Genomic DNA, 21,633 nt, shown 5'->3' on the forward strand with positions numbered 1-21,633 from the left:
ATGCATTTTTCTAAATTAAATAATAAGGTACAAGGTACATGTTTTTTTAAATAGTCATATTAAATGTAATTAGTTTCCCATTCATTAAGATTGAAAAATAACTCTTGTGAATGACAAAAATGGACTAAAAATAAAACTATAAATTCAAATGTTAATTATATATATATATATATATATGATTTTGGTGTTATTGAATCATCTTGAGAGATTTAGTTGGCTTGATTTGCAGTTGGTATGTTTCAATGGCTGACGTCAGATCTCATTATTTGCAGTAGAAATGAATTTAAATGGGAATGAAAGTTGTAAACTGAAACATTTGAAAGAAAGAATTATTTACAATTTAAATAAAATTGGAAAAAAAAGGGGGAGTGGGTCGGCAACTCTGCACTAAAGAATTATACATTTTTTTTTTTTGGCATTAACATTTTATTTTATTTACCTGATTTGTGGAGTTATTTGCAGATTAACGGGTGATGTAGATTTGCTTCAGCAAACCTTGTAGTTCATAAGAGTTTCATAAGTTATCAATTAAAAAAATCAGTTCTCTTGTAAAATTGGATAGACACATCTGTGCATGTAGTCTCCCACATTTATGATGATGATTTTGTGCATCACTGTCGTTCATTGGTGCGTGTCTCTGTCCCTGTTGCTGGGCAGAGCGGGCACATGCCCTGTGTGCGGGTGTGGGACGTGGCAGAGCGGACACAGGTGGCTGAGGTCCAGGGCCATAAGTACGGGGTGGCGTGTGTGTCTTTCTCCCCTAACGGAAGCTACATAGTGTCTGTGGGATACCAGCACGACAGGACAGTCAACGTCTGGGAGTGGAAGGTGGGCACTAAATCACAGCGAGCTGCCACAGACCTAAGAAAATGACCCGGCTGATATTGGATTTTAATAATATTACAAAGATATATTTTTTTTATTCTACTGTATTATGTAATATTATACATTAGAGTTTTGGCCATGTTTCAAATTGACACGTCCCTTACAAAGTAGCAACTTGTCTGTTATCGACTTTTTGTGATGATGTTGTAGGGTGTTCCCGAATGAATGCATTTTGTCAAGTAAATTGAACTTCAACAGATATCTTGTTCTCAGTGCATAGGGAGCAGTGAACACTGAGTTTGGTTTACAAGAATGTTTAAGAAATAATGCTTTTCAATCTTTTCTTTGCTTGTAGAAGGGGACTGTTATTGCATCCAATAAGGTGTCCAGCCGCGTGCTTGCTGTGTCTTTCTCGGAGGACAACAGCTACTTTGTAACCGCAGGGAACAGACATGTGAAGTTCTGGTACCTTGATGCCTCAAAGGAAAGAAGGGTGAGACATTTGACATATTTCTACAGGTACAGATGCACTGAAATTCCAGTTACTGAAAATGTTTTATTTATTTACTTTTCATATATGCCAGGGGTCTGCAACCTGGCTGAGATCTACAAAAGTGATTAGGGCTGTAGCTATCGAATATTTTAGTAATCGAGTATTCTACCAAAAATTCCATCAATTAATCGAGTAATCGGATAAAATGTGTTTTCGCTTAATTAAAGTGCAATATTAATTATGCAAGACAACATAAGACTCATGGGTCTCTTAAAATGAACAACTAAGTAGGGCTGTCGCGGTTAAGAAATTTCCCCTGCGGTTATTATGGGTGGCTCAATAGCGCGATATGTGGTATTACCGCAGTTTTATTTTTTTATTTTTTATTTTTACATAATTTATCCTGATTTTGCTGCATACAAAGCTCTATCGTTGAGTTATGTAGCATATATTGTTGCTTTTTTAACTGACAGAGAGACACGTTTTAAAACATTTTTGTTTATTGTTAAATGCCAAACAGCAACAAGAACATGCGTTTTCCAATACATTTTTTTTAAGAAGTCAAAGGGTTCTAACATGTATTACACGTATTTGTGCGCGACTTTGGACAGCAGCGGAAATCTAGACTGATTATCGCTCCACCACTGGTTCAACAGGACAGTGGATTCGCGTTGGAGTCGATGCACTCCTCGTTATCTGCTCACGCTCTCTTGGGTATGGGCACTGATGCGGAGGTTGTCCGTGACTTCAGCAGGTATGCCTGTTACTTTCACGGCTGTACTTTACAGATTTCGCAAAGGCTTCAGCTACTCCTAATTGTCGGCCGGTCTCAGCTGTTCTTTTTGATGTTGCTCCACGACCTGATGCTTGAGGGGGCAGCTGAGCTGGATGACGGGACTCTCTAAAACGCTTACCGTGAAAAACGCTTAACATGGCTTAATGTACTAAGACAGTGATATTAACAGACCAAACTCACTACAAATCATACTAATAAAGTATACTATCTAAAAACAAAAAAACAGATGAGCCCTGAATATGAATGCAACTCGTTTAATAACACGTTAAGCCTTTTCCTCCCATAGAAAACCGTTATACGAAAACGCGTAATGTACAAAGACAGTGATTTTTAAAAACCAAACTCACTAAACATTATACTAATAAAGTAGTATACGATGAACAAAAAAAAAAAAAAAACGTGTTGATCCCTGAATATGAATGCAAGTCGTTTAATAACACGTTAAGCCTTATGATGGTTTGGCTATGGGAGGAAAAGGCTTAACGTGTTATTAAACGCGTCAAATTCATATTCAGGGATCATCTGATTTTTTTGTAGATAATATACTTTATTAGTATGATGTTTAGTGAGTTTGGTCTGTTAATATCACTGTATTGGTACATTAAACCACGTTAAGCGTTTTTCACGTTAAGCGTTTTAGAATGTCCCGATGACCTCAAATTAGATGTATTGCCGTGTCAATTTTGAATGAAAATTACAGTCATAACCATATTGTATCATTAATTTATGTAACATTGAATGCACAGTGACAAATTGAGAAAAAAAAACAAGGCGGCCACAGCCTCATAAAAAAAAAAAAAAAACTGAACGCTGCGGTTGCCGCGGTTTCTGCGGTTGCTGCGGTTTGCTGCGGTTGCTGCGGTTTGCTTGCCAATAGCGCGGTATTACAATATTGCGGTTATCGCGACACCCCTACAACTAAGTTTCCTTTTTTAGAATTTAAAAATAAACATTGAATTATTACCCATTGTTTCTCTGTCTGTACTTGTACAGTGAACAATGACAATAAAGTTGACATGAATTAAGTGCATTTAAGTGCCATTCAGTTGGGGTTTTAAATAAAGCATTTTCTGAGATGCACATTAAACACATAAAACATTAATTTAATGTATCTTTTAATTATTGACAAATTAAGCAAACTTAACTTTTTGGTAAACAAAGGGGATTTACTATTAAAAATAAAACATGGAAGAATGTTGTGTGATTTAAACCTTAAATTAAAGCTTCTGCTCCATTTATTAACAAAGACACACAGAACATGCAGGATTCATATTTAAATAGACTGTTCTGACTTAATGTTTACAGATATTAGTCCATATCTTGATTTGATGTAAGTGCAATGACCTATTTCTGATTAATTCATTCAAAATTTGGAAAATTCCGTGCCATTCCGCATTAAACTGTAAATTCCGTTTTTATGACTGGATTCCGCGATTCCCTCCGCGTTTTCTGCATCGCGGAAATCATAGGGCCCTAGCTGTGGTGTGCCAGCTCTATCTTGCAATGGACACAATGCCACGACGTTCTCTTTACGTTTGCCCGCGCCCTCAAATCAAAACACTGCTGACTCCTTGCAGTATGCGACTTCGGACGCAGCGCTTGTGTCTCCTTCTGCTATGTGGGTGACGTAAACACGTTGTGTCACATTAAAAAAATCATTGCGGAAGAACCTGACGTGAGATTTAAAATAAATTAAAAGAGGCTTCGAGGCAGAGGAATTTGCCTCGATCATATTTTGTAATCTAGTTACTTGAGGAATCGTTTCAGCCCTAAAAGTTATACAATAATTAAATCTCTTAAATAATGTATCAGTCCAAACTGTTATACATGGTATTGTTAAAATGTGCTGGAAATGTTTAAAAAGCACTGATACACACACTTACGGGTGTCACTAGCAGTTATTTTAATAATTGATTAATCAGTCGATTATTCTGACGATTAATTGAGTAATCGTATAATTATAATTTGGTTTTTTTGTTGTAATAAAAATAGACCTAAGTGAACAACAGCCTTTTAAATGACTTAAAATACATAGAGTTTGTGTGTATACATGCCTGAAAAAATGTATTGTTGACCTTAAACTAATTCAGTATAGTTAACTAAATGATTACTGACTAAATGATTGAATTAAACTCTAGAAAAAGAGTCTGCACCCTACACCAAAATAATTCATCAAGTGTGACACAAAATTAATGCTTCACTAAAAAAGAAAAATCATAATTGTGAATTTTATTGCATCGTGAGTTGAGTGAATCGTAACCTCCCTAGTCTATATGTAAAAGGTTCTTGATTCATAACTTCTTTTCCTGTGTTTGCCCACATCCTTCTGTGGCTCTGGGTTTGTTGTCTTGCCAGATAGAGCACAATCCTTCTCGAAGCGTTTGTGAAGATCATCTGTTGTTGACAGGTGAACAGCACAGTGCCTCTGATTGGTCGCTCAGGGCTGCTCGGGGAGCACCAGAACAGTCAGTTCTGTGGTTTGGCGTGTGGCCGTGGCTCTATGGCCAGCAGCACCTTCTGTATCACACACACGGGTCTGCTGTGCCAGTTCAACAGCAACAGACAACTGGATTCCTGGGTCGATCTCAAGGCAAGTAACACACTTTGTCCCTCTTCATTGCTTGAAGCCATAGTTCACCCAAAAATGAAAATTAGCTCATGATTTACTCAACCTCAAGCCATCCTAGTTGTATTTGACTTTCTTCTTTCAGACAAATCCAATCGAAGTTATATATATATATATAAAAACAACAACAAAAAATCCTGGCTCTTCCAAGCTTTATATTGGCAGTGAATGGGTGCTTTTTTTCAATGGTCCAAAATAAGTTCAATAAAGTGCATCCATGCATCATAAAAAGTGTCCCACACGGCTCCGGGGGGGCGGTTTATAAAGGCCTCCTGCAGTGAATGAATGTGTTTTTGTATATTGTTTTTGTATATTCTTACAAAAACACATTCATTCACTGCAGGAGGCCTTTATAAACCGCCCCCCCGGAACCGTGTGGGACACTTTTTATGATGCATGGATGCACTTTATTGAACTTATTTTGGACCATTGGAAAAAAAGCACCCATTCACTGCCAATATAAAAACAACAACAACTACAAAAATCCTGGCTCTTCCAAGCTTTATATTGGCAGTGAATGGGTGCTTTTTTTCAATGGTCCAAAAGTAGTTCAATAAAGTGCATTTAGCTTTTCACTTCTCAAGGCTTTAATTGGTGGACTGGAGTGGTGTGGATTATTGTGGTGTTTTTATCAGCTGTTTGCACTCTCTTGATGCACCCATTCACTGCAGAGGATTCATATAGCAAGTGATGTAATGCAAAATTTCTCAAATCTGTTCCAGTATGAGCTAGCGCATCTACATCTTGGATGGCCTGACTATATTTTCAGTAAATGATTTTTGGGTGAACTAATTCTTTAAAGCCAGTTTAAGAAATTCAAATATTGAATGCACAACACGTCTTGGAGACAAGTAGGACAGGATTTATTAAAGCATCCTGTCATGTGTCTTTGTTTTGCTGTTGTAGACGACATCAGCACAGTGCTTATCGGTGAGCGAGACGTTTGTTTTCTGCGGTTGTGCAGATGGCACCGTGCGTGTGTTCAGCCCACAGGACCTGCGTTACATCAGCACTCTGCACCGGCCGCACTGCTTGGGAGTAGATGTGTCCCAGGGCACCCAGCCAGGGTAAGAGACAAGCCTGGACCAATGACGAGTGGAATACAGCTGCAACTAGTACCATATCAATCTGTTGATATTTTTAATCAGTCGCACAAACACACATTTGTTTCCTTTCTTTGCTATTTAAACACATTATTGTGTGGTTGCATGCCAGTGGAATCTTTTTTAAGTCACACTTTGACAGACGTGTCTAGAGACCCCTGTTTTTGTTTCTTATTGTTACACTCCACTTGCTTTTTTGAATGCATGCATACGTACTGTGTGAACAGCAACTTGAACTGAAAAAACGAATATAGATACAGGTGTACCATATTTTTTGAGGATAGTCGTGACAGGTTGGAATTGCATAGTTGAGGCAAAAAAAATGGCTTAAATTGTGAAATGTAATGTAAAATGCTGGTACATAAAACATTTACAAATGTTTTAAACACTATACACTATTGTATTTTAGTTCCCCTCACTCCACAAAAACGTACATTTTGAATATTGAATACATTTTTCATTGATTAACTCTCTTTTCATAGGCATTTGTTTGGCTCCAACCCAGAAGCACAGTATCCAGATACCCTGGCTTTAACCTTTGACCCTGTGAAAAGGCACTTGACGTGTGTGTATAATGACCACAGTGTGTATGTATGGGACGTGCGGGACATTCGAAACGTAGGGAAGGTCTACTCCGCTCTGTACCACAGCGGATGTGTGTGGAGTGTGGAGGTGTGTGAGAGACAAACCAGTTCATGTTGAGATTATCAGATGAATGATATGCTATAGGGCAGTTTATTAATGCATGAATATTCTCTGCAGACCTACCCTGAGCTTGAAGATTCATCTCCGGCGTGTTTGTCACCCGGCTCTTTCTTCACCTGCTCATCCGATAACACCATCCGCCTGTGGAAGAGTGAGTCCACGCAGAGTCAAGGCTCAGGACAGGGCCTTCGCCACAACCTTTACAGCCAGGTACTGACTACTGCTAGACATGCATGACAGTAAAGTTCAGAGCGGGTACACCTGAAGCGTGCACCCACGAAAGAGCCCGTCAAACAGCGCATGATTACTGGAATAAGTTATCTTTCACATCTGATTGTGCTAATACTGTCAGAAAACCACAAGGTTTACATTTAAACACAATTGGTTATGTCTAAAGTGGAAACAAACAGTTGAGAGAAACTGATGCGGGCCTGTATATTAGATGTGTGCAGCTCGACTTTCTTCTTTCAGACGAATCCAGTCGGAGTTGACTCTATCATTGCAGTCAGCGGGTGTTTCAGATGAACAGTCCACAAGTCGTCTAATAAAGCATGTGCATCCATAATAAAACGAGCATCACACGGCTCCGGGGGTGAATAAAACACTTTTCTTTCTCTGATTAGTGACGAATGTGGAGAGAGAACAAAACAAAACTCCAGTCACGAATAAGAAGTACAAACCAAGGATTTGCAAAGAAAAATGTCAGAGGATTTCGATAAAAACCAAGCGCAGCCCTGGTTTTCCTTTGCTAAAGTAAGGAAACTTCGCTTCCTTTGCTCCTGTACTCAAACTCATGAGACTAGCATATCTCAGAGACATGCTGCTTCATCCACCGGGACACTTCTGTGTATGTCAGATACAGGAAGTGAGAGTAAAGTGTTTATTGCGTTTAGTACATTTTTCAGGTTTTTCGGACGAAAGTTTCTGAGGCAGTGTTTAAGCATGATTGACACAACGTGAGGTCGTATTTATTTTTCAAAGTGCGAAAAATTAGGAAGAACATTTCTGACTTCTGTCATCATTTACTCACTCTCATGTTGTCCCAAACCTGCATTAATTTCTTTCTAGTGCTGAACACAAAAGAATGAGGGTAACTAACTGTTGCTGGTCCCCATTGACCCCAAAAATAATAATAATATGGAAGTCAATGGGGACCAGCAACTGTTTGGTTACCCTCATTCTTCAATATAACTTGTATGTTCAACAGAAGAAAGAAACTCATTCAGGTTTAGGACAACAGAACAGGTTTTTAATCACTTTGATGTTAATAATACAACACAATACAGAAAAACCACTCGCTGCTCTTGACTGAAGAACTTTATATAGACTTCACTGTATAAATTATACATTAATTCTTATTAAAGCAACTGTATTAGTGTTTTTCATATTCAATTTTTTTGAATGCTACTGATAAATACTACTGTATCTGAAAATAAAGCACTGTGTATCTTTGTTTTTTTTTTTTATAACTGAGATAAAATTATGACACAGATTTTTATCCTTTCCCACTTTAGCCTAAATATCAGCCATTATTTTTAATGTTTTGTTACCTTGTAAGTGATTTTCCTGAATTTTTTTTAAAATTAGGAGTCTGAATATTTGTACTTGTAATAATTCTTTTGTAACTTTGATAATTTTTTTTTAGTTCAAAACAAACCCAAACTGTTACAAACTTAACACTGAAGCCAAAAACAAAGAAAAATGAATATATATATATACATATAGTACAGACCAAAAGTTTGGAAACATTACTATTTTTAATGTTTTTGAAACAAGTTTCTTCTGCTCATCAAGCCTGCATTTATTTGATCAAAAATACAGAAAAAATTTAATATTGTGAAATAATAATATTAAATGTGAATAAATAATATTAAAATAATTTTTTAAATCTATTATACTTTAAATTATCATTTATTTCTGTGATGCAAAGCTGCATTTTTAGGATCATTATCACATGATCCTTTAGAAATCATTCTAATATGATGATTCATTATCAAAGTTGGAAACAGTTCTGCTGCTTAATATTTTTTCAGAACATGTGATACTTTTTAGGATACTTTGAGGAATAAAAAGTAAAAAAAAAGCAGCTATGTTTTTAAAATATTAATATTTTGTAATAACAATATACACTACTAGTCAGTAATTTGGGGTCAGTAATTTTTTTTCTTTTTTTTTTTAAATAAAATCAATACTTTTATTCAGCAAGGATGTGTTAAATTGATAAAAAGTGATAGTAAAGAAAATATATTATTAGAATTTTTATTTTGAATAAATGCAGTTCTTTTTAACCTTTTATTCATCAAATATATGAGACAGCAGAACTGTTTCCATCACTCATAATAAATCAGAATATTAGAATGATTTCTAAATGATCATGTGATCGACTGATGTTACATGTCACACTGAAGGCTGGAGGAATGATGCTAAAAATTTAGCTTTGCATCACAGGAATAAATTATTTTTTTAAACTATATTCAAATAGAAAACTATTATTTTAAGTTGTAATAATATTTCACAATATTACAGTTTTTTCTGTATTTTTGATCAAATAAATGCAGGCTTGATGAGCAGAAGAAACTTCTTTCAAAGACATTAAAAATAGTAATATTTCCACACTTTTGGTCTGTACTGTGTATATTTGGATAGCTCACCCAAAAATGAAATTTCCAAGTCGTTCAAGAAACTTTTCTCTTAATAAATCTGTTTCTGAAGACTTAAGCTGCTTATTCATTTGTATTACTTTTACTGTCTTTATGCATTTTTTTATTTTATTTTGGTGAAATAAACTTTCAATCGAGGTACAAATATCTCATAGGTTTCATTGAAAATACTTCAGTCTGCGTTTTGACGTTTAAAGGCTTGTGGGTTTGGAACGATGTGAGGGAGAGTAACTGATGATTCTAGTCTTCACTGATTTCGATGCGTGTGAATCTCTTTCAGGATATCGCAAGGATAGTGTATGTGGACGAGGACACGCAGTACCTCAAAGCTGAGGCTGAGAAAGCCGAGGGAGCAAGCCAGGATGGTAAATCTGGGATCAGGGTGCTGGAAATCAGCCCAGATGGCCAACGTTTGGCTGCTGGAGACCGCAGTGGGAACCTGAGGTGAGAGGAATGAGGGATCTGTGCAGAGAACTGAATCATAACTGAACATACGCTGAATCATCGGTCACTTCTGCAGAATCTTTGGCTTGCATTTCATGGACGAGCTGCAGAAAATCGAAGCTCATGATTCGGAGGTCTTGTGTCTAGCCTTCTCCCCAACTGAGTCTGGTAATGAGACGGGTCTTTTTGTCTCCAAATGCTTATATTGTATTGCACAAACAATTAAATTGAATTTGAGTTGAAATCTGGGGCTGTGAAAAACTACAAATTTCTAGATGAGCGTGTTTCTCCTGTCAGGTTTGCATCTGTTGGCTTCTGCCAGTCGTGATCGGCTCATTCACATCTTTGACATGGAGAAGAAATGCAATCTAGTGCAGACGGTTTACGATCATTCGGCCTCCATCACTGCCATCAAGTTTACAGGTGATTTCACAATAGATAAACACTTGATGATCACAAATGCTCTTCAGGATTTAGAGGAGGACATTTCTCAAGCATGTCATGCATGTATATTTGTAGGACTGAGTTCAGAGTTGTGTATGGTCAGCTGTGGGGCTGACAAGAGCATCTATTTTCGATCGGCTGAAAAGGTAAAGATGCTGGAGTTACATTTCATTTATTTTTTGTGTTTGTGTTACTGCTGCTATATTAGAGAGGTTTCTTCTTATATCTACTACATAGATAGTGTAGAGATTGTTCAGTGATAAATGGGCTGCCCTGGAGCAGATAATTCAAAATATTGCCATGATTCTGGAAATATTCAACGGTTATTTAATTTATGTTAAGCCTCTGATACATATATTAGTAAATGAGGAAGAAAAAGGATAAAATTGCTCAGTGTTTTAAATAAATATAATGTATTAATCTTAAATATTAAATATATTCCCCATAATTAATTAATTTTCTTCAATTTTTCTTTTAATTTTAACAGTAGACATGTGCAGTATAAAACAAAATGAATAAAAAGATAAATAATTGATTAGACATTCTTTTAGTTATTGGAATGGAATAAAACCATTAAAATGAAATTCATAAAAAAACAGAGCCCTAAAAAATAACTTTTGGTAAACTTTATAATATTGTTGTTAGATTGTGTTTCAATTTCAATTAATCAGACACACTTTTTGATTGAATTACATTTAATTAAACCATTAAATAAAAAAAAATAAGATTGGAATTTGGGGAAAAAAATCAAATGGCAGTGGAAATGTTGAGATGGTTGAGCAATAAACTTTGCTTTGCATTTGATTTCATCTGTTTGTGTCTCTTCTGAAAGAGCTCGGAGGGCTTGAACTTCTCCCGATCCCATCACATAGTGGAGAAGAGCACTCTGTATGACATGGACCTGGACGCCACACGCACACACACGGCCATCGCGTGCCAGGACCGCAACATTAGGTAGGGCTTGTGTGAGCTCTTACTTCCTTCTACTTCTACATTTGTATTGGTCTGTTTTTATTTTACATTTTTAACACTGATACTACGATAATAAATTGTGCCCATTTAAGAGGCATGAGTTATTTGCATGAATGCCATTTAAAGCCTCTTTTACATTTTCAGAGTATACAATGTGCAGAGTGGCAAGATGAAAAAGTGTTTCAAGGGCTCCCTGAATGATGATGGGACACTGCTTAAGGTTTGTGTAGAATGGAAATGATGCTTTTTATGGTAGTTCATACTTTCATTAAAAAAAAAATCTTTTCATTTTTGGCAATGACTTTGTGTTTTTGCTCTCAGGTTCAGTTGGATCCCTCTGGCATGTTTCTGGCCACCAGTTGTTCAGACAAAAACATCTGTATCTTTGACTATGAGTCAGGCGAATGTGTAGCCGCCTTATTTGGACATTCAGGTGAGATAGTTTTTTTCCTTAATATGAATTCATTCTTTTCCCTCATAAATCTCCTTATTGTTGAACAAACTTGTATCCCCGCTCAGAAATTGTGACAGGTTTGAAGTTCAGCCAGGACTGCAGGCATCTGATCACTGTCTCTGGTGACAGGTAAATCTTTGATTTGTGTATATATTTTACTACTACATTTTCATTATTGATCTAATATTTTTCTACAGTATAAAATATAGGAACAATTAAACTACATAGAACAATTTGTATACATTCCTCATACATCATACATATAAAATATTTAGTAAAGTATAAGGCCATAAAGTCTTAAATGTTATAACAATTATCTTGAATTGAATTTTATGTGGTTTTTAATTTGGGTGTGGAAAACAGGAAACGTGACACTAATATGATTATTTAACTTCAAAAGTTTGGTTAAATTAATGTGAGCGCTGAATGTGCTGTATTAAATATGATATAGTCTCATGGTTTCACAGCAGTTTGCTGTCAGTGAATAATTGTGTGTTTATGCCAAGCAGTTGTTTATGATCTACTGCTGATTAATTTTGACTTTAATTCATGGTATTTGTATTTCAAGATGTTGATGTTAAAGGGTTAGTTCACCCAAAAATGATAAATTAGGCTGTTTTACTGACCCCAGAAGCATCCTAGGTGTATATGACTTTCTTCTTTCAGATGAATCCAGTAGGAGTTAGAATAAAAACTGTCCTGGCTATTCCAAGCTCTATCATTGCACTCAGCGGGTGTTGCATTGCTTCCGTCCAAAAGAAGTTAAATAAAAAGCCCTCATCCTTAAAAAAAATGGTCTTGCATGGCTCCATTTATTGTTTTAAATATCCATATTTAAAACCATAATAATCACTTTAATGTAGCTTGCGCCAACCGTACACAGAAGCAGCTCTGGGCTGATGACGTATGAGATCAGTGTTGCGCATGCACCGGTGAATGCCTTGAAAACCAGCGTTTGTTAACAGGAGCACCAAAGGAAACCAGTGCCCATTTTTGATTGTCCGGGAGAGTCGGCGGTCCGCTCTGCACACTTTAGGCTTCAAAAACACTTCAGGAGTCCACGGGTGACGTCACGGACACTGCGTCCATGTTTTAATACAGTCTATGGTCACTTCTGAGCGGCGCATGCGCAAAGCTGTCCTAATTCCCTCGGAACTGCTTCGATTACAACAGTGAAAGCAAATTAGATTAAAGTGATTATTACGTTTTGAATATGGATTTTTTTTTTCTACAAAAACACATCAATTCGCTACAGGAGGCCTTTGTCCACCCCTCGGAGCCGTGTGAGAGACTTGTTTTTTTATGGAGGGGTACTTTTTATTTAACTTCTTTTGGACTGAAGCAATGCAACACCCGCTGAGTGCAATGATAGAGCTTGGAATAGCCACGACAGTTTTTAAAATAACTCAGACTGGAAGTAGTAAAGCATATACATTGCAAAATAAGAGTCCCTGTTTATTTTGGGCTTGTTTATAATTAATTAGTCTTGCATTATTCTTAGTTTTTTTTTTTTTTTTTTTTTTTATTGGTATTTTTGAGATTCGCATCAGCCAATATTGATTGACCTTACCTCATTGTGTGTAAAAAGGGGTGGTTCACACAAAAATGCAAATTCTGTCATTAACTCATGCCGTTCCAAATGTATGACATTTTTTGTTCTGTGGTACTAAAAGATATAATGAAAGTCAATGGGAACCGAAACTGTTTGGTTACCAACTTTCTTCTTTTATTTTCCATAAAAGAAAGCATGAGGGTGAGGAAATGATGACACAATCTTAATTTTTGAGTAGAATATCCCTTTAAGAACTCCCCAAATCTTAGTCTTATACTGGGGTTTGTGTGTGTATCCAGTTGTGTGTTTGTGTGGCGGCTGGACTCTCAGATGACCAACTCCATGAGGAAGAGGCTGGCAGAGAGGAAGCGGCAAGCAGGCCTGAGGGTTCAACAGGCCCCCAGCCAACAGCAAGCCATCAGGTAGAGTCACTGCAAATATGATCTATAGAATATAGCAGAGAGTTTTGTTTTTCATGGAAAAAGTGCCAACTGACTAAAGAAAATTGAAAAAATGCTCTTGTCTTTTGCCAAGAATGTAGGAAAACTTCACCCATAATGCACTGGGCATATTTCTGTCCTAGGCCACTCCCATTCTGCTTCTGTTGGATAGGTTTGATCAGAGCCGGATCCATTTAGCAGATTCAGGTTTTATTTTGAAGGGTTGTTGTGAAGACCATGAAGTTTTTCTCTAATGAAACGGTAAAGTCAAAGTGAAGTGAGGTTTGGTGTCCAATACTGGGAAAATGTGCTCTGCATTTAACCCATTCAAGTGAACACACACAACAGTGAACACACACACACAACGAACACACACTTGGACCAATGGACAACCATATTGCTGCGGTGTCTGTGGAGCAGTTGGGGGTTTGGCCCTTTCTCAAGGGTCTCGCCTGTGTCGTGGTATTGAGAGTAGAAGAGAGAGCTCCCCCCACCACAATCCTTGCTGGACTTGAGACCTTTGGGTTACACGTCTGACTCTGGAGATGAAGTTCACATGTTTATGTCCTCATATAGTAAGATGCAGGCAATGAAAAAGCACGAGCGTCACGTCTGCTTTAGTATGTGTAGTAAACAAAACCACAGCATGTCGATCTGACTTTCTGTGGTTAGGGAGACAAAATTTGTTTTGTGTAATCTGGCGGACATTTGCTGATAAATAAACATTAATTTTTCAGTCCAGGTAACGCAGAAAGAGAAAACATTGTTAATTTACATATGCTACCGACATTGCTGATTTTCAACCTGCTTTGTATTATTACGAAGTTACACTTTAAGATTCTGACAACTACTGCATTCCAGTCATTTTCCCTTAAAAGTTTGAGTTAGAATAGTTTGCAAGAGCATGATTGTAAATTAATTGACACCGTAAACGTGGTCAAGTAGATGAATTTACCTGTTTGTATGCAGTCTCATTTAGCCACTTGTTAGTTTTTCCAAAATAAGCTAATTTTTAATCAAATTATTATTATTTTTTTAAAGAGATTAAAGAAAGGGTATTACTTATGTATTTATGCCATAAAATAAAATTGAGTTATTTCAGGCATTTAACTAAAACCCTATTAAAAAAATAATTAGACTTTGGCAGAATGGGACCAGTAGTGCTAAATGTTAAAAAAGAACATCATCCCTGCAACATTGATAATTATGTGTTGATTAAATAATACTTTTATTTTATTTTATAATTATTCCCATTAAATTGGATTATGGATGTTCATTCTGTAATTTTTCCTAACTGACAACCGATGCTCGTTAACAGATTATTAATCGATAACCGACAAGATTATTTTAAATTTTTTAATTAAAATAGAAACGATACATGTCTGTGACCCCTTAAAAATACTAACATTTGTTTCCCAGGGATTCATTTTAAATTCGCAAAAAGCAGCAAACAACAGAACATGAGGATTCACAAGGACATCAGATCACGCACCTGCAGCGTTTCTGCACCCACACGGTTAAGCTTTGCAGCCTGTTCCTTATAATAATAAAATACATTGTCGAAACAGATGGAAAAAATGCTATGCTTAGTTTAAATATTAGTCAAATCTGTACCATTAAGCGCTATCACTGTACTGCCGTAATGTAACGCAAAACATTTTGTTTTACGTGGATACTGGAACACGAAGTAGGCTACATAATGAATAATATTTTGACATTCAAATATGTTGCAAATACGGAAACATTTATTTATTCTTGAATAAACATTAGTATTTTAAACATTAATTTACATAAGACAGGAAACCAGCAATGTAAGACACTTCCATTGAGACCAAGATTTTAGTTTAGTTGTAACCTAAATGAATTTGTTTTGGCTTGTTTATATAGCTATAGCTTATTTTTAATTCTTGTTCTTTTTGTAAATACTGTTAATTGAAAGGATTTGTTGTAGATTGAGGGGAGCTAAATAGTCTAGCTATGTTTAATGTGTTTATTATAATGTTTGTAATCATTTTGCATCGGCATTAGGCCCATTTCTGAATGAAATTAATCAAATGTGACTTATGCGAGTTTATTTTATTTTATTTTTTACTGATTTTTTTTTTTTATAAGCATAACGTATTTTAACCATGCAGCAAACCTTTTAAAATATATTAGATAAATTACTGGAAAAAACAGTAAATAAATGTCTTTTTAAACCATTTAACTGATTGTATTGATCAGTCAAAAATTCTTATGGTCGGTTAATGGTTAAACAGTTTAAATGAATGAGCACTGCATGTTTAAAAAAACTAAATGTATTGCTGTTGTGCATTCTACAGGCTTTACACAGTCCTTCAAGGTTCCAATAATGAATCTTGCAGATATACATTTTTTTTTTTTTTTTATATTTATTTAATTTGGGCTTATACTGTATGATTAAATATTGCCAGCAATTCAAATTAGGGTCTCATTTCATTTGTTATGATTAAATTCCTGTTGCTCAGGAGAGAGACCTACATCACTGTACCCTGTAGTGCTTTGCCTCACATGGAGGAGGAAGAGGAAGGCAGCTTAATGCCAGAGGAGACTCCAGATGATGATGTGGAGGACTGCAGAACTCCAAACAGGCTTGAATCTACTGATGGTGTGTTGATTTATCTCTTCTCTGGTGATATTGAGAAGTCTTGGGCCTCTTGGTCACATTAAGTGCATAAGCAAAATGTATAGAGTGCAGTTTAGAATGGATTTTAATGGGCTTGACTGTTCTTCTTTAGCATCTGTGGATTCAGTGGTGCTCCAGACCAATGGCAAAATGCCCATGTGGATTCGTAGACTGGTATGTATGTTCCTGTTATCAAAAAAAAAAATGTTGTGCATATTGTTTTCTTTCATGACTAATGGATCTCTTTGATGTTACAGGGTGGAGGAGGTGAAAATGGTGGTAGTGGCATAGCTAGTAGATCTCAGTACCAGCCACAGGGACGCTGGGCAGTGCAGTCAGATCCACTAGCCATCCGCACATTACTGGAGATGAAGAGCATGCAGCTTCCTCTCTCACACACTCCCTGCAGAGCCGTGGGAGAGGAAGAGTTTGAGGAAGACTCTCGCTTTCATCCGCAGAGTTTGGACAGCCTGCTGGATGAAGATGTTGGCGACGATGATGATGATCTAGAGGAGAGGAAAAGATTTGCAGTGTTAGTTACGCAAAGCTGGTGTCTGTTTTTTGTGTCTGAATGTCTTTGTGCATGGCTGCATCGTGTGGGAATAATTCAATCTGTTCTGATGAAGAAACAAACTCCTCTATATTTTTATGCATGATGGGCCCAGAGTAAATTTCAGCAAATTTCATTTTTGGGTGAACCGTTCTTTAATGCGCCATTCACAATGAATGTCCCTAATCTCTATGTGTAGTCTGCACAGTTAGAGATTGGAATCAGATGAGATATATTGCTGGTAAAATGTCAAAATATCATTCTAGTTGAACTAGTAATAGTTGTTGCTAAAGAAGTAACATTCTACTGTTATGTAAACTACAGCATTGTATTGTGTATTAAATCGTTAACCAGATGTACAGTCTATCTAATTTAAACTCACACATATTGCAAATAATTCCAAAACATGTATTAGACAAATGATTATTCCTAATAATTCAACTTTGTAACATTTGTTACAGGATTCCCAAGTTGGGTTAAGCTCTTCACTCCAAGGGCCAGATTTTCTGCAGTTGCCACATGGAGAGGAGAACTTCCACCCAGAGCTCAGCTCACCAGAGAAGACGGGCTATATTTTGTACCCAGCCAACAGCACTGCTCTGTCCACTGGAGAAGGGTAAATTGCTTGTAACAGCATCTTGGCTTGGATCATTTTTAATTTAGGAAATAGGTGTATTTACATTCATTCATTTGACAGATACATACTGTATCCAGCAACATGAGAAATGCTGCAATGCAATTTGTTTTTGGTTTAATATAAAAAAAAAAATGCATGGTTGACTAAAGCCCCTTTCACACTGCGAGTCCAGAAAATACACGGGTAATGTGTCTCGGCTATTGTTCCAGGGTCGCTTAATTTTGATCCTTTCACATTGCCAGTGACTTCCCAGAATATGTGCGTTTGTTCACACACAAACCGTAAAGGTTCCTGTAAAGATCAGGATGTGATGTGTAATGTACGAGTCGAAAATGCTCGGCACGTTAACTTTCACTTAAGCTGGTGAACGATCTCAGCTTCAGTGTGGATAGTGAGGAACTAAATGATCTTTGCTTCATTAGGGTTTGCAAATTTTTTGGTGTGAACGTTGATCTGCCTTCAAAACACCTGGTAAAAGAGTTGCGCGATAACGTGCGCAATCAATACGACACAGCCTTTACGGCATTGGTTCAGGCTTTTGTTCACAAAGCGCTCATTCCGGGACTGAACCTGGCAATGTTACTAGGTCCCCGACCCGGGATCAATCCGGGAATCGATCCCGGGATGTGTTTGCGTATTCCCACAGAAGGCGACCGTTTGAAAGGGGCTTTAGAATAGCATTGTGGTGGGTACTGAAAGGAAAAGGGGGCCAGGCATCGAGCCCTGAGCAATCCCGGTGTTTGCTTGATATGACTGTTACCAGTCCCCCACCAGTTCGTTTGGTTGGAGGTAATTTTACACAATTCATGAAAAGTTGATGTGCTGGAATCAAGATATGGGTGGGACCAAGCAACTTATCCATGTGACAGTCTTTATACAACCTTGTTTCTTCCATTTACTTACAGAGAAACTAAAGTAGTTTAGAGTAAACTGAATATTGCTAAATGAGTCCCTAGTAATCAGATTTTTTTTCCCTTCCCTCCAGAGAGTTTGATGTTAAAGCTTTGTGCGAGGGTGCAGATGAGGACCCAGAAGAAGAGCTGAGCCCAGATAGCGCTTGTTCTGCTAGTTCAGCCTCCCATAGCGACCAGCCCCATGACCGTGAGTTATATTACACGCTGTGTTTAGTGGATAAAACTAGGTAGTAAGACACTAGTATTGGCCTTTTAAGAGTTGCAGGTCCACCTGTTGATGTGGCTTGATCGGTTTTGTTGCTTTTGTAGAGGACACAGACTCCCTCAGTCAAGTGAGCTCCACAGGAAGCTCAGGAGTTGAAGAAGAGGATGAAGAAGAATCTGGAACATTGCTTCGCCAACATTTTGACACTTTGGGTGTGGCTGCTAATGGTACGAGATATTTGCAACTTCAGCTCTTTTACTGTGTTAGTGGAAATTAACATTTTACTGGCTTCAGAAATGTCATGTTTTCTAGACATAATACATGGAGTACACTATATACTTTTGTCCAATCTGAGGATATCAAACACATTTGTTTTATAAAACACATTGGATTGTTTCATAGCACCAAGGCACATTTCTGCATGAGTTTGTTGCATTTAAAACTACTTAAAAGTCTGATAGTGTGTGTGTGATTCTCAATCTTTAGTGTATGACGCCCAGTTTTTCACTCACCATTTACAAAGTCGCGAGTGTGTGCTGCCTGTTGTTTTAAAATCTGTTCAGATTTCAGATCCTTTCTGCAGTGAATAGGTGCCGTCAGATAAAGAGTCCAAACAGCTGATAAAAACATTACAGTAATCAACAAGTAAACCACACCACTCCAGTCCATCTTTTAACATCTTCTGAACAGAAAAGCTGCATGTTTGTAGAAAGAAATCTATTGTTTAGGCATTTTAACTGTTGCTTTTTGCTTAACTGGAGACGTGTGGATTACTTGTGCATTTGAATCAGCTGTTTGGACTCTCATTCTGATGGCACCCATTCACTGCAGAGTACCCACTGGGGAGTAAGTGATGTAATGCTAATCTTTTTTCCCAAATCTGTTCCGATAAAGCAGTGGTTCTCAATTCTAGACATGGGGACCTACTGCTCTGAGTGACTCTTATCTGACAAACTCCTGAATCTCTCTCCTAATGAGCTGATGTTCTGAATCAGCTGTGTTGAAGGAAACATGCAAAATGTTCAGAGCAGGGGGTCCTCAAGACTGGAATTAAGAACCAGTGTGAAATCTTGGATATACATAGAACTACATTTTCAGGAATTTATTTTTTTTACTCCTTTAAGATGATGGTGAAATTGTATTGCTAATCTTATTTGCTGTGGAAACCCTTGTAGAAAAGTTTAACGCGGACTTGAGCAGTCTCCAGCCTACAACAGAGAGTAACTTCCTCAATCCTCGTCTGAGCATTTCCACGCGCTTCCTCTCCCGCTTTCAGAGCCGCTTTCGGTGAGTATACATCCATGTTTTGACTCCTTTGTTCAAACTGTGTAATAGAGAAATATAATTTTACATTTATAGTCCTTCTCTTTCGTGATGTAAATAAAACAGTGGAAGTATCTGTGTAACTACATATTGTAGTGTGGGTGACATGCGTATCTGCTGTTTCAGCACTGTTGGGACTAGTAGCAGTGCTGTTTGCCGGCCTGCAGCCTGCCTGCCCAGTATACCGGATGAATCCAGTGATAGCTGTTCAACCTTCGATGAAACAAGGGTAGGATGCTTAGTCTCATGAATAATGTACTCTGAATGACACATATACAAGATGACCCCAGTGGTAGTTCATACCGATCATCATTCAGAATGAACACTGTCACGCCATTCTGTGGTGTTTCTTCTGGTGTTATTTATTTATTCTGAGAAGAACAAGAACAGAATGGTGCAAACGATCATGAATTTAACCACTTCTCCCATATTGTTAAAAAAGTGATGGCATTCTTCTGTAATGTGCAACCTCTCTAACATCTCTTATTCTGATGCTTGAAAGGGATAGTTCACCCAAAAAGGAAGGCTGTCATCGTTTATTCACCCTCATGTCTTTCCAAACCCACAAAAGTTTATTTAAAAAATAAAACAAAAAAATGAAGATATGTAATGAAACCTCACCGTTTTCTGTTCCTCAATTTAAACTTTTTTTCTGCTAAAATCATAACACCACATCCTAAAGGTAATCTACATGAATCAAGCAGTTTAATTCAAGTCTTCTGAAAAAACACAATAGCTTTATACGATGAAAAGATTTAGTTTAGACTTGTATTCTTATATAAACATTGATTAATGCATATACAGTATATAGAGCACATCATAAATGGTAAATGGAAGCTCAAACATGCTTGTTTGATGCTAGAGAACCAGCAAGGTTTGTTCTTGTGTCTCACTCAAGCATGATTGGACTTTCCGCAAGAACCAATGAGGTTTGTCCTTATGTTTAAAGTCAGTATAATTGAGCAGCAGTGGCAAAATTGGATGTGCTCTATTTCTGTGCATCGATAAATGTTTAACTGTGAGTAAAAAAAAAATAATAATGATCTAATATAATCTTCATATAAACTAAGTAAATGACAGCATTTAATTTTTTGGGTGAACTAACCCTAAGTCTTGTGTGTATATCTGCTAATAGTGAATTGTCCTGGTTTAGGATTACACTTTTAGTTTATTTCGCCTTTAAAAATATGTATTAAAAACCACAAAACTTCTGAATTGTTGTTGTTGTTTTTTTTTTGGTGAAATGTTAGCTAGAAATATAACATGTTAGGATAAGATACTGTAGGTAATCTTAGTAGAAACAGTATTAATATTTACCCTTTTTCTTCTGTTTTTAAGGACAAGTCCAAGGTTCTTTCAAACAACAGTGGAAGCATTGAGGAGACCGAGAAGAGTGGTATGTCCTGTTACCTGTTAATAGAGTGCATTTTACTTCCATGAGTGAAAGTGTTCCGTAACAGGGAGGTTAAAGGCTCCGAAATGCTAACAGCAAAGTTTTTTTTTTTTTTTTGGTCTTTCAAGCATTCTGATGACACCCACACAGCGGTAAGCAGTGTTCAGATGTTAATATGTGCTGCACTTTTTCCTCTCAATAACAAAAAGAACTCACAACAAAAACGACAGCAGCGAGAAAAAAAGCAGTTAAGAAAGCATCAGATCATAGCGACGTGGTTATGTTTGCACAAGCTCTGCAATTCGGCACTCCAGTTATGACACTTGACATTTATATAGTGTTTATGATTGCTTTAAAGCAAGCAGCTTACAGTATTAAACATGAAAAAACATGTTCATGTTTTATTCGCATCTGACCTCAGTGGATTGATTTTGATCAAAATGGAGGCATACC

The 21,633-nt window shown here is 37.0% G+C and overlaps 1 protein-coding gene across 1 annotated transcript in view; it reads left to right on the plus strand.

Moving 5' to 3' along the window:
* The window catches only part of LOC132122972 (WD repeat-containing protein 62-like), a 28,667-nt gene that overhangs the window by 2,929 nt on the left and 4,105 nt on the right, over positions 1-21,633 (plus strand). Inside the window, exons 5-28 of the mRNA XM_059533510.1 lie at positions 658-828; positions 1,181-1,318; positions 4,522-4,704; positions 5,647-5,807; positions 6,326-6,515; positions 6,606-6,758; positions 9,489-9,652; positions 9,729-9,820; positions 9,950-10,075; positions 10,172-10,242; positions 10,929-11,050; positions 11,213-11,288; positions 11,390-11,501; positions 11,588-11,651; positions 13,374-13,496; positions 16,001-16,140; positions 16,271-16,332; positions 16,416-16,688; positions 17,170-17,324; positions 18,331-18,446; positions 18,569-18,691; positions 19,640-19,751; positions 19,914-20,016; positions 21,126-21,183. Of these exons, the coding sequence (XP_059389493.1) occupies positions 658-828; positions 1,181-1,318; positions 4,522-4,704; positions 5,647-5,807; positions 6,326-6,515; positions 6,606-6,758; positions 9,489-9,652; positions 9,729-9,820; positions 9,950-10,075; positions 10,172-10,242; positions 10,929-11,050; positions 11,213-11,288; positions 11,390-11,501; positions 11,588-11,651; positions 13,374-13,496; positions 16,001-16,140; positions 16,271-16,332; positions 16,416-16,688; positions 17,170-17,324; positions 18,331-18,446; positions 18,569-18,691; positions 19,640-19,751; positions 19,914-20,016; positions 21,126-21,183 (3,088 nt within the window). The remainder of the gene's footprint in view (positions 1-657; positions 829-1,180; positions 1,319-4,521; positions 4,705-5,646; positions 5,808-6,325; positions 6,516-6,605; positions 6,759-9,488; positions 9,653-9,728; positions 9,821-9,949; positions 10,076-10,171; positions 10,243-10,928; positions 11,051-11,212; positions 11,289-11,389; positions 11,502-11,587; positions 11,652-13,373; positions 13,497-16,000; positions 16,141-16,270; positions 16,333-16,415; positions 16,689-17,169; positions 17,325-18,330; positions 18,447-18,568; positions 18,692-19,639; positions 19,752-19,913; positions 20,017-21,125; positions 21,184-21,633) is intronic.

This window comes from Carassius carassius, chromosome 41 (genome assembly GCF_963082965.1).
Source record: "Carassius carassius chromosome 41, fCarCar2.1, whole genome shotgun sequence".
NCBI lineage: Eukaryota > Metazoa > Chordata > Actinopteri > Cypriniformes > Cyprinidae > Carassius > Carassius carassius.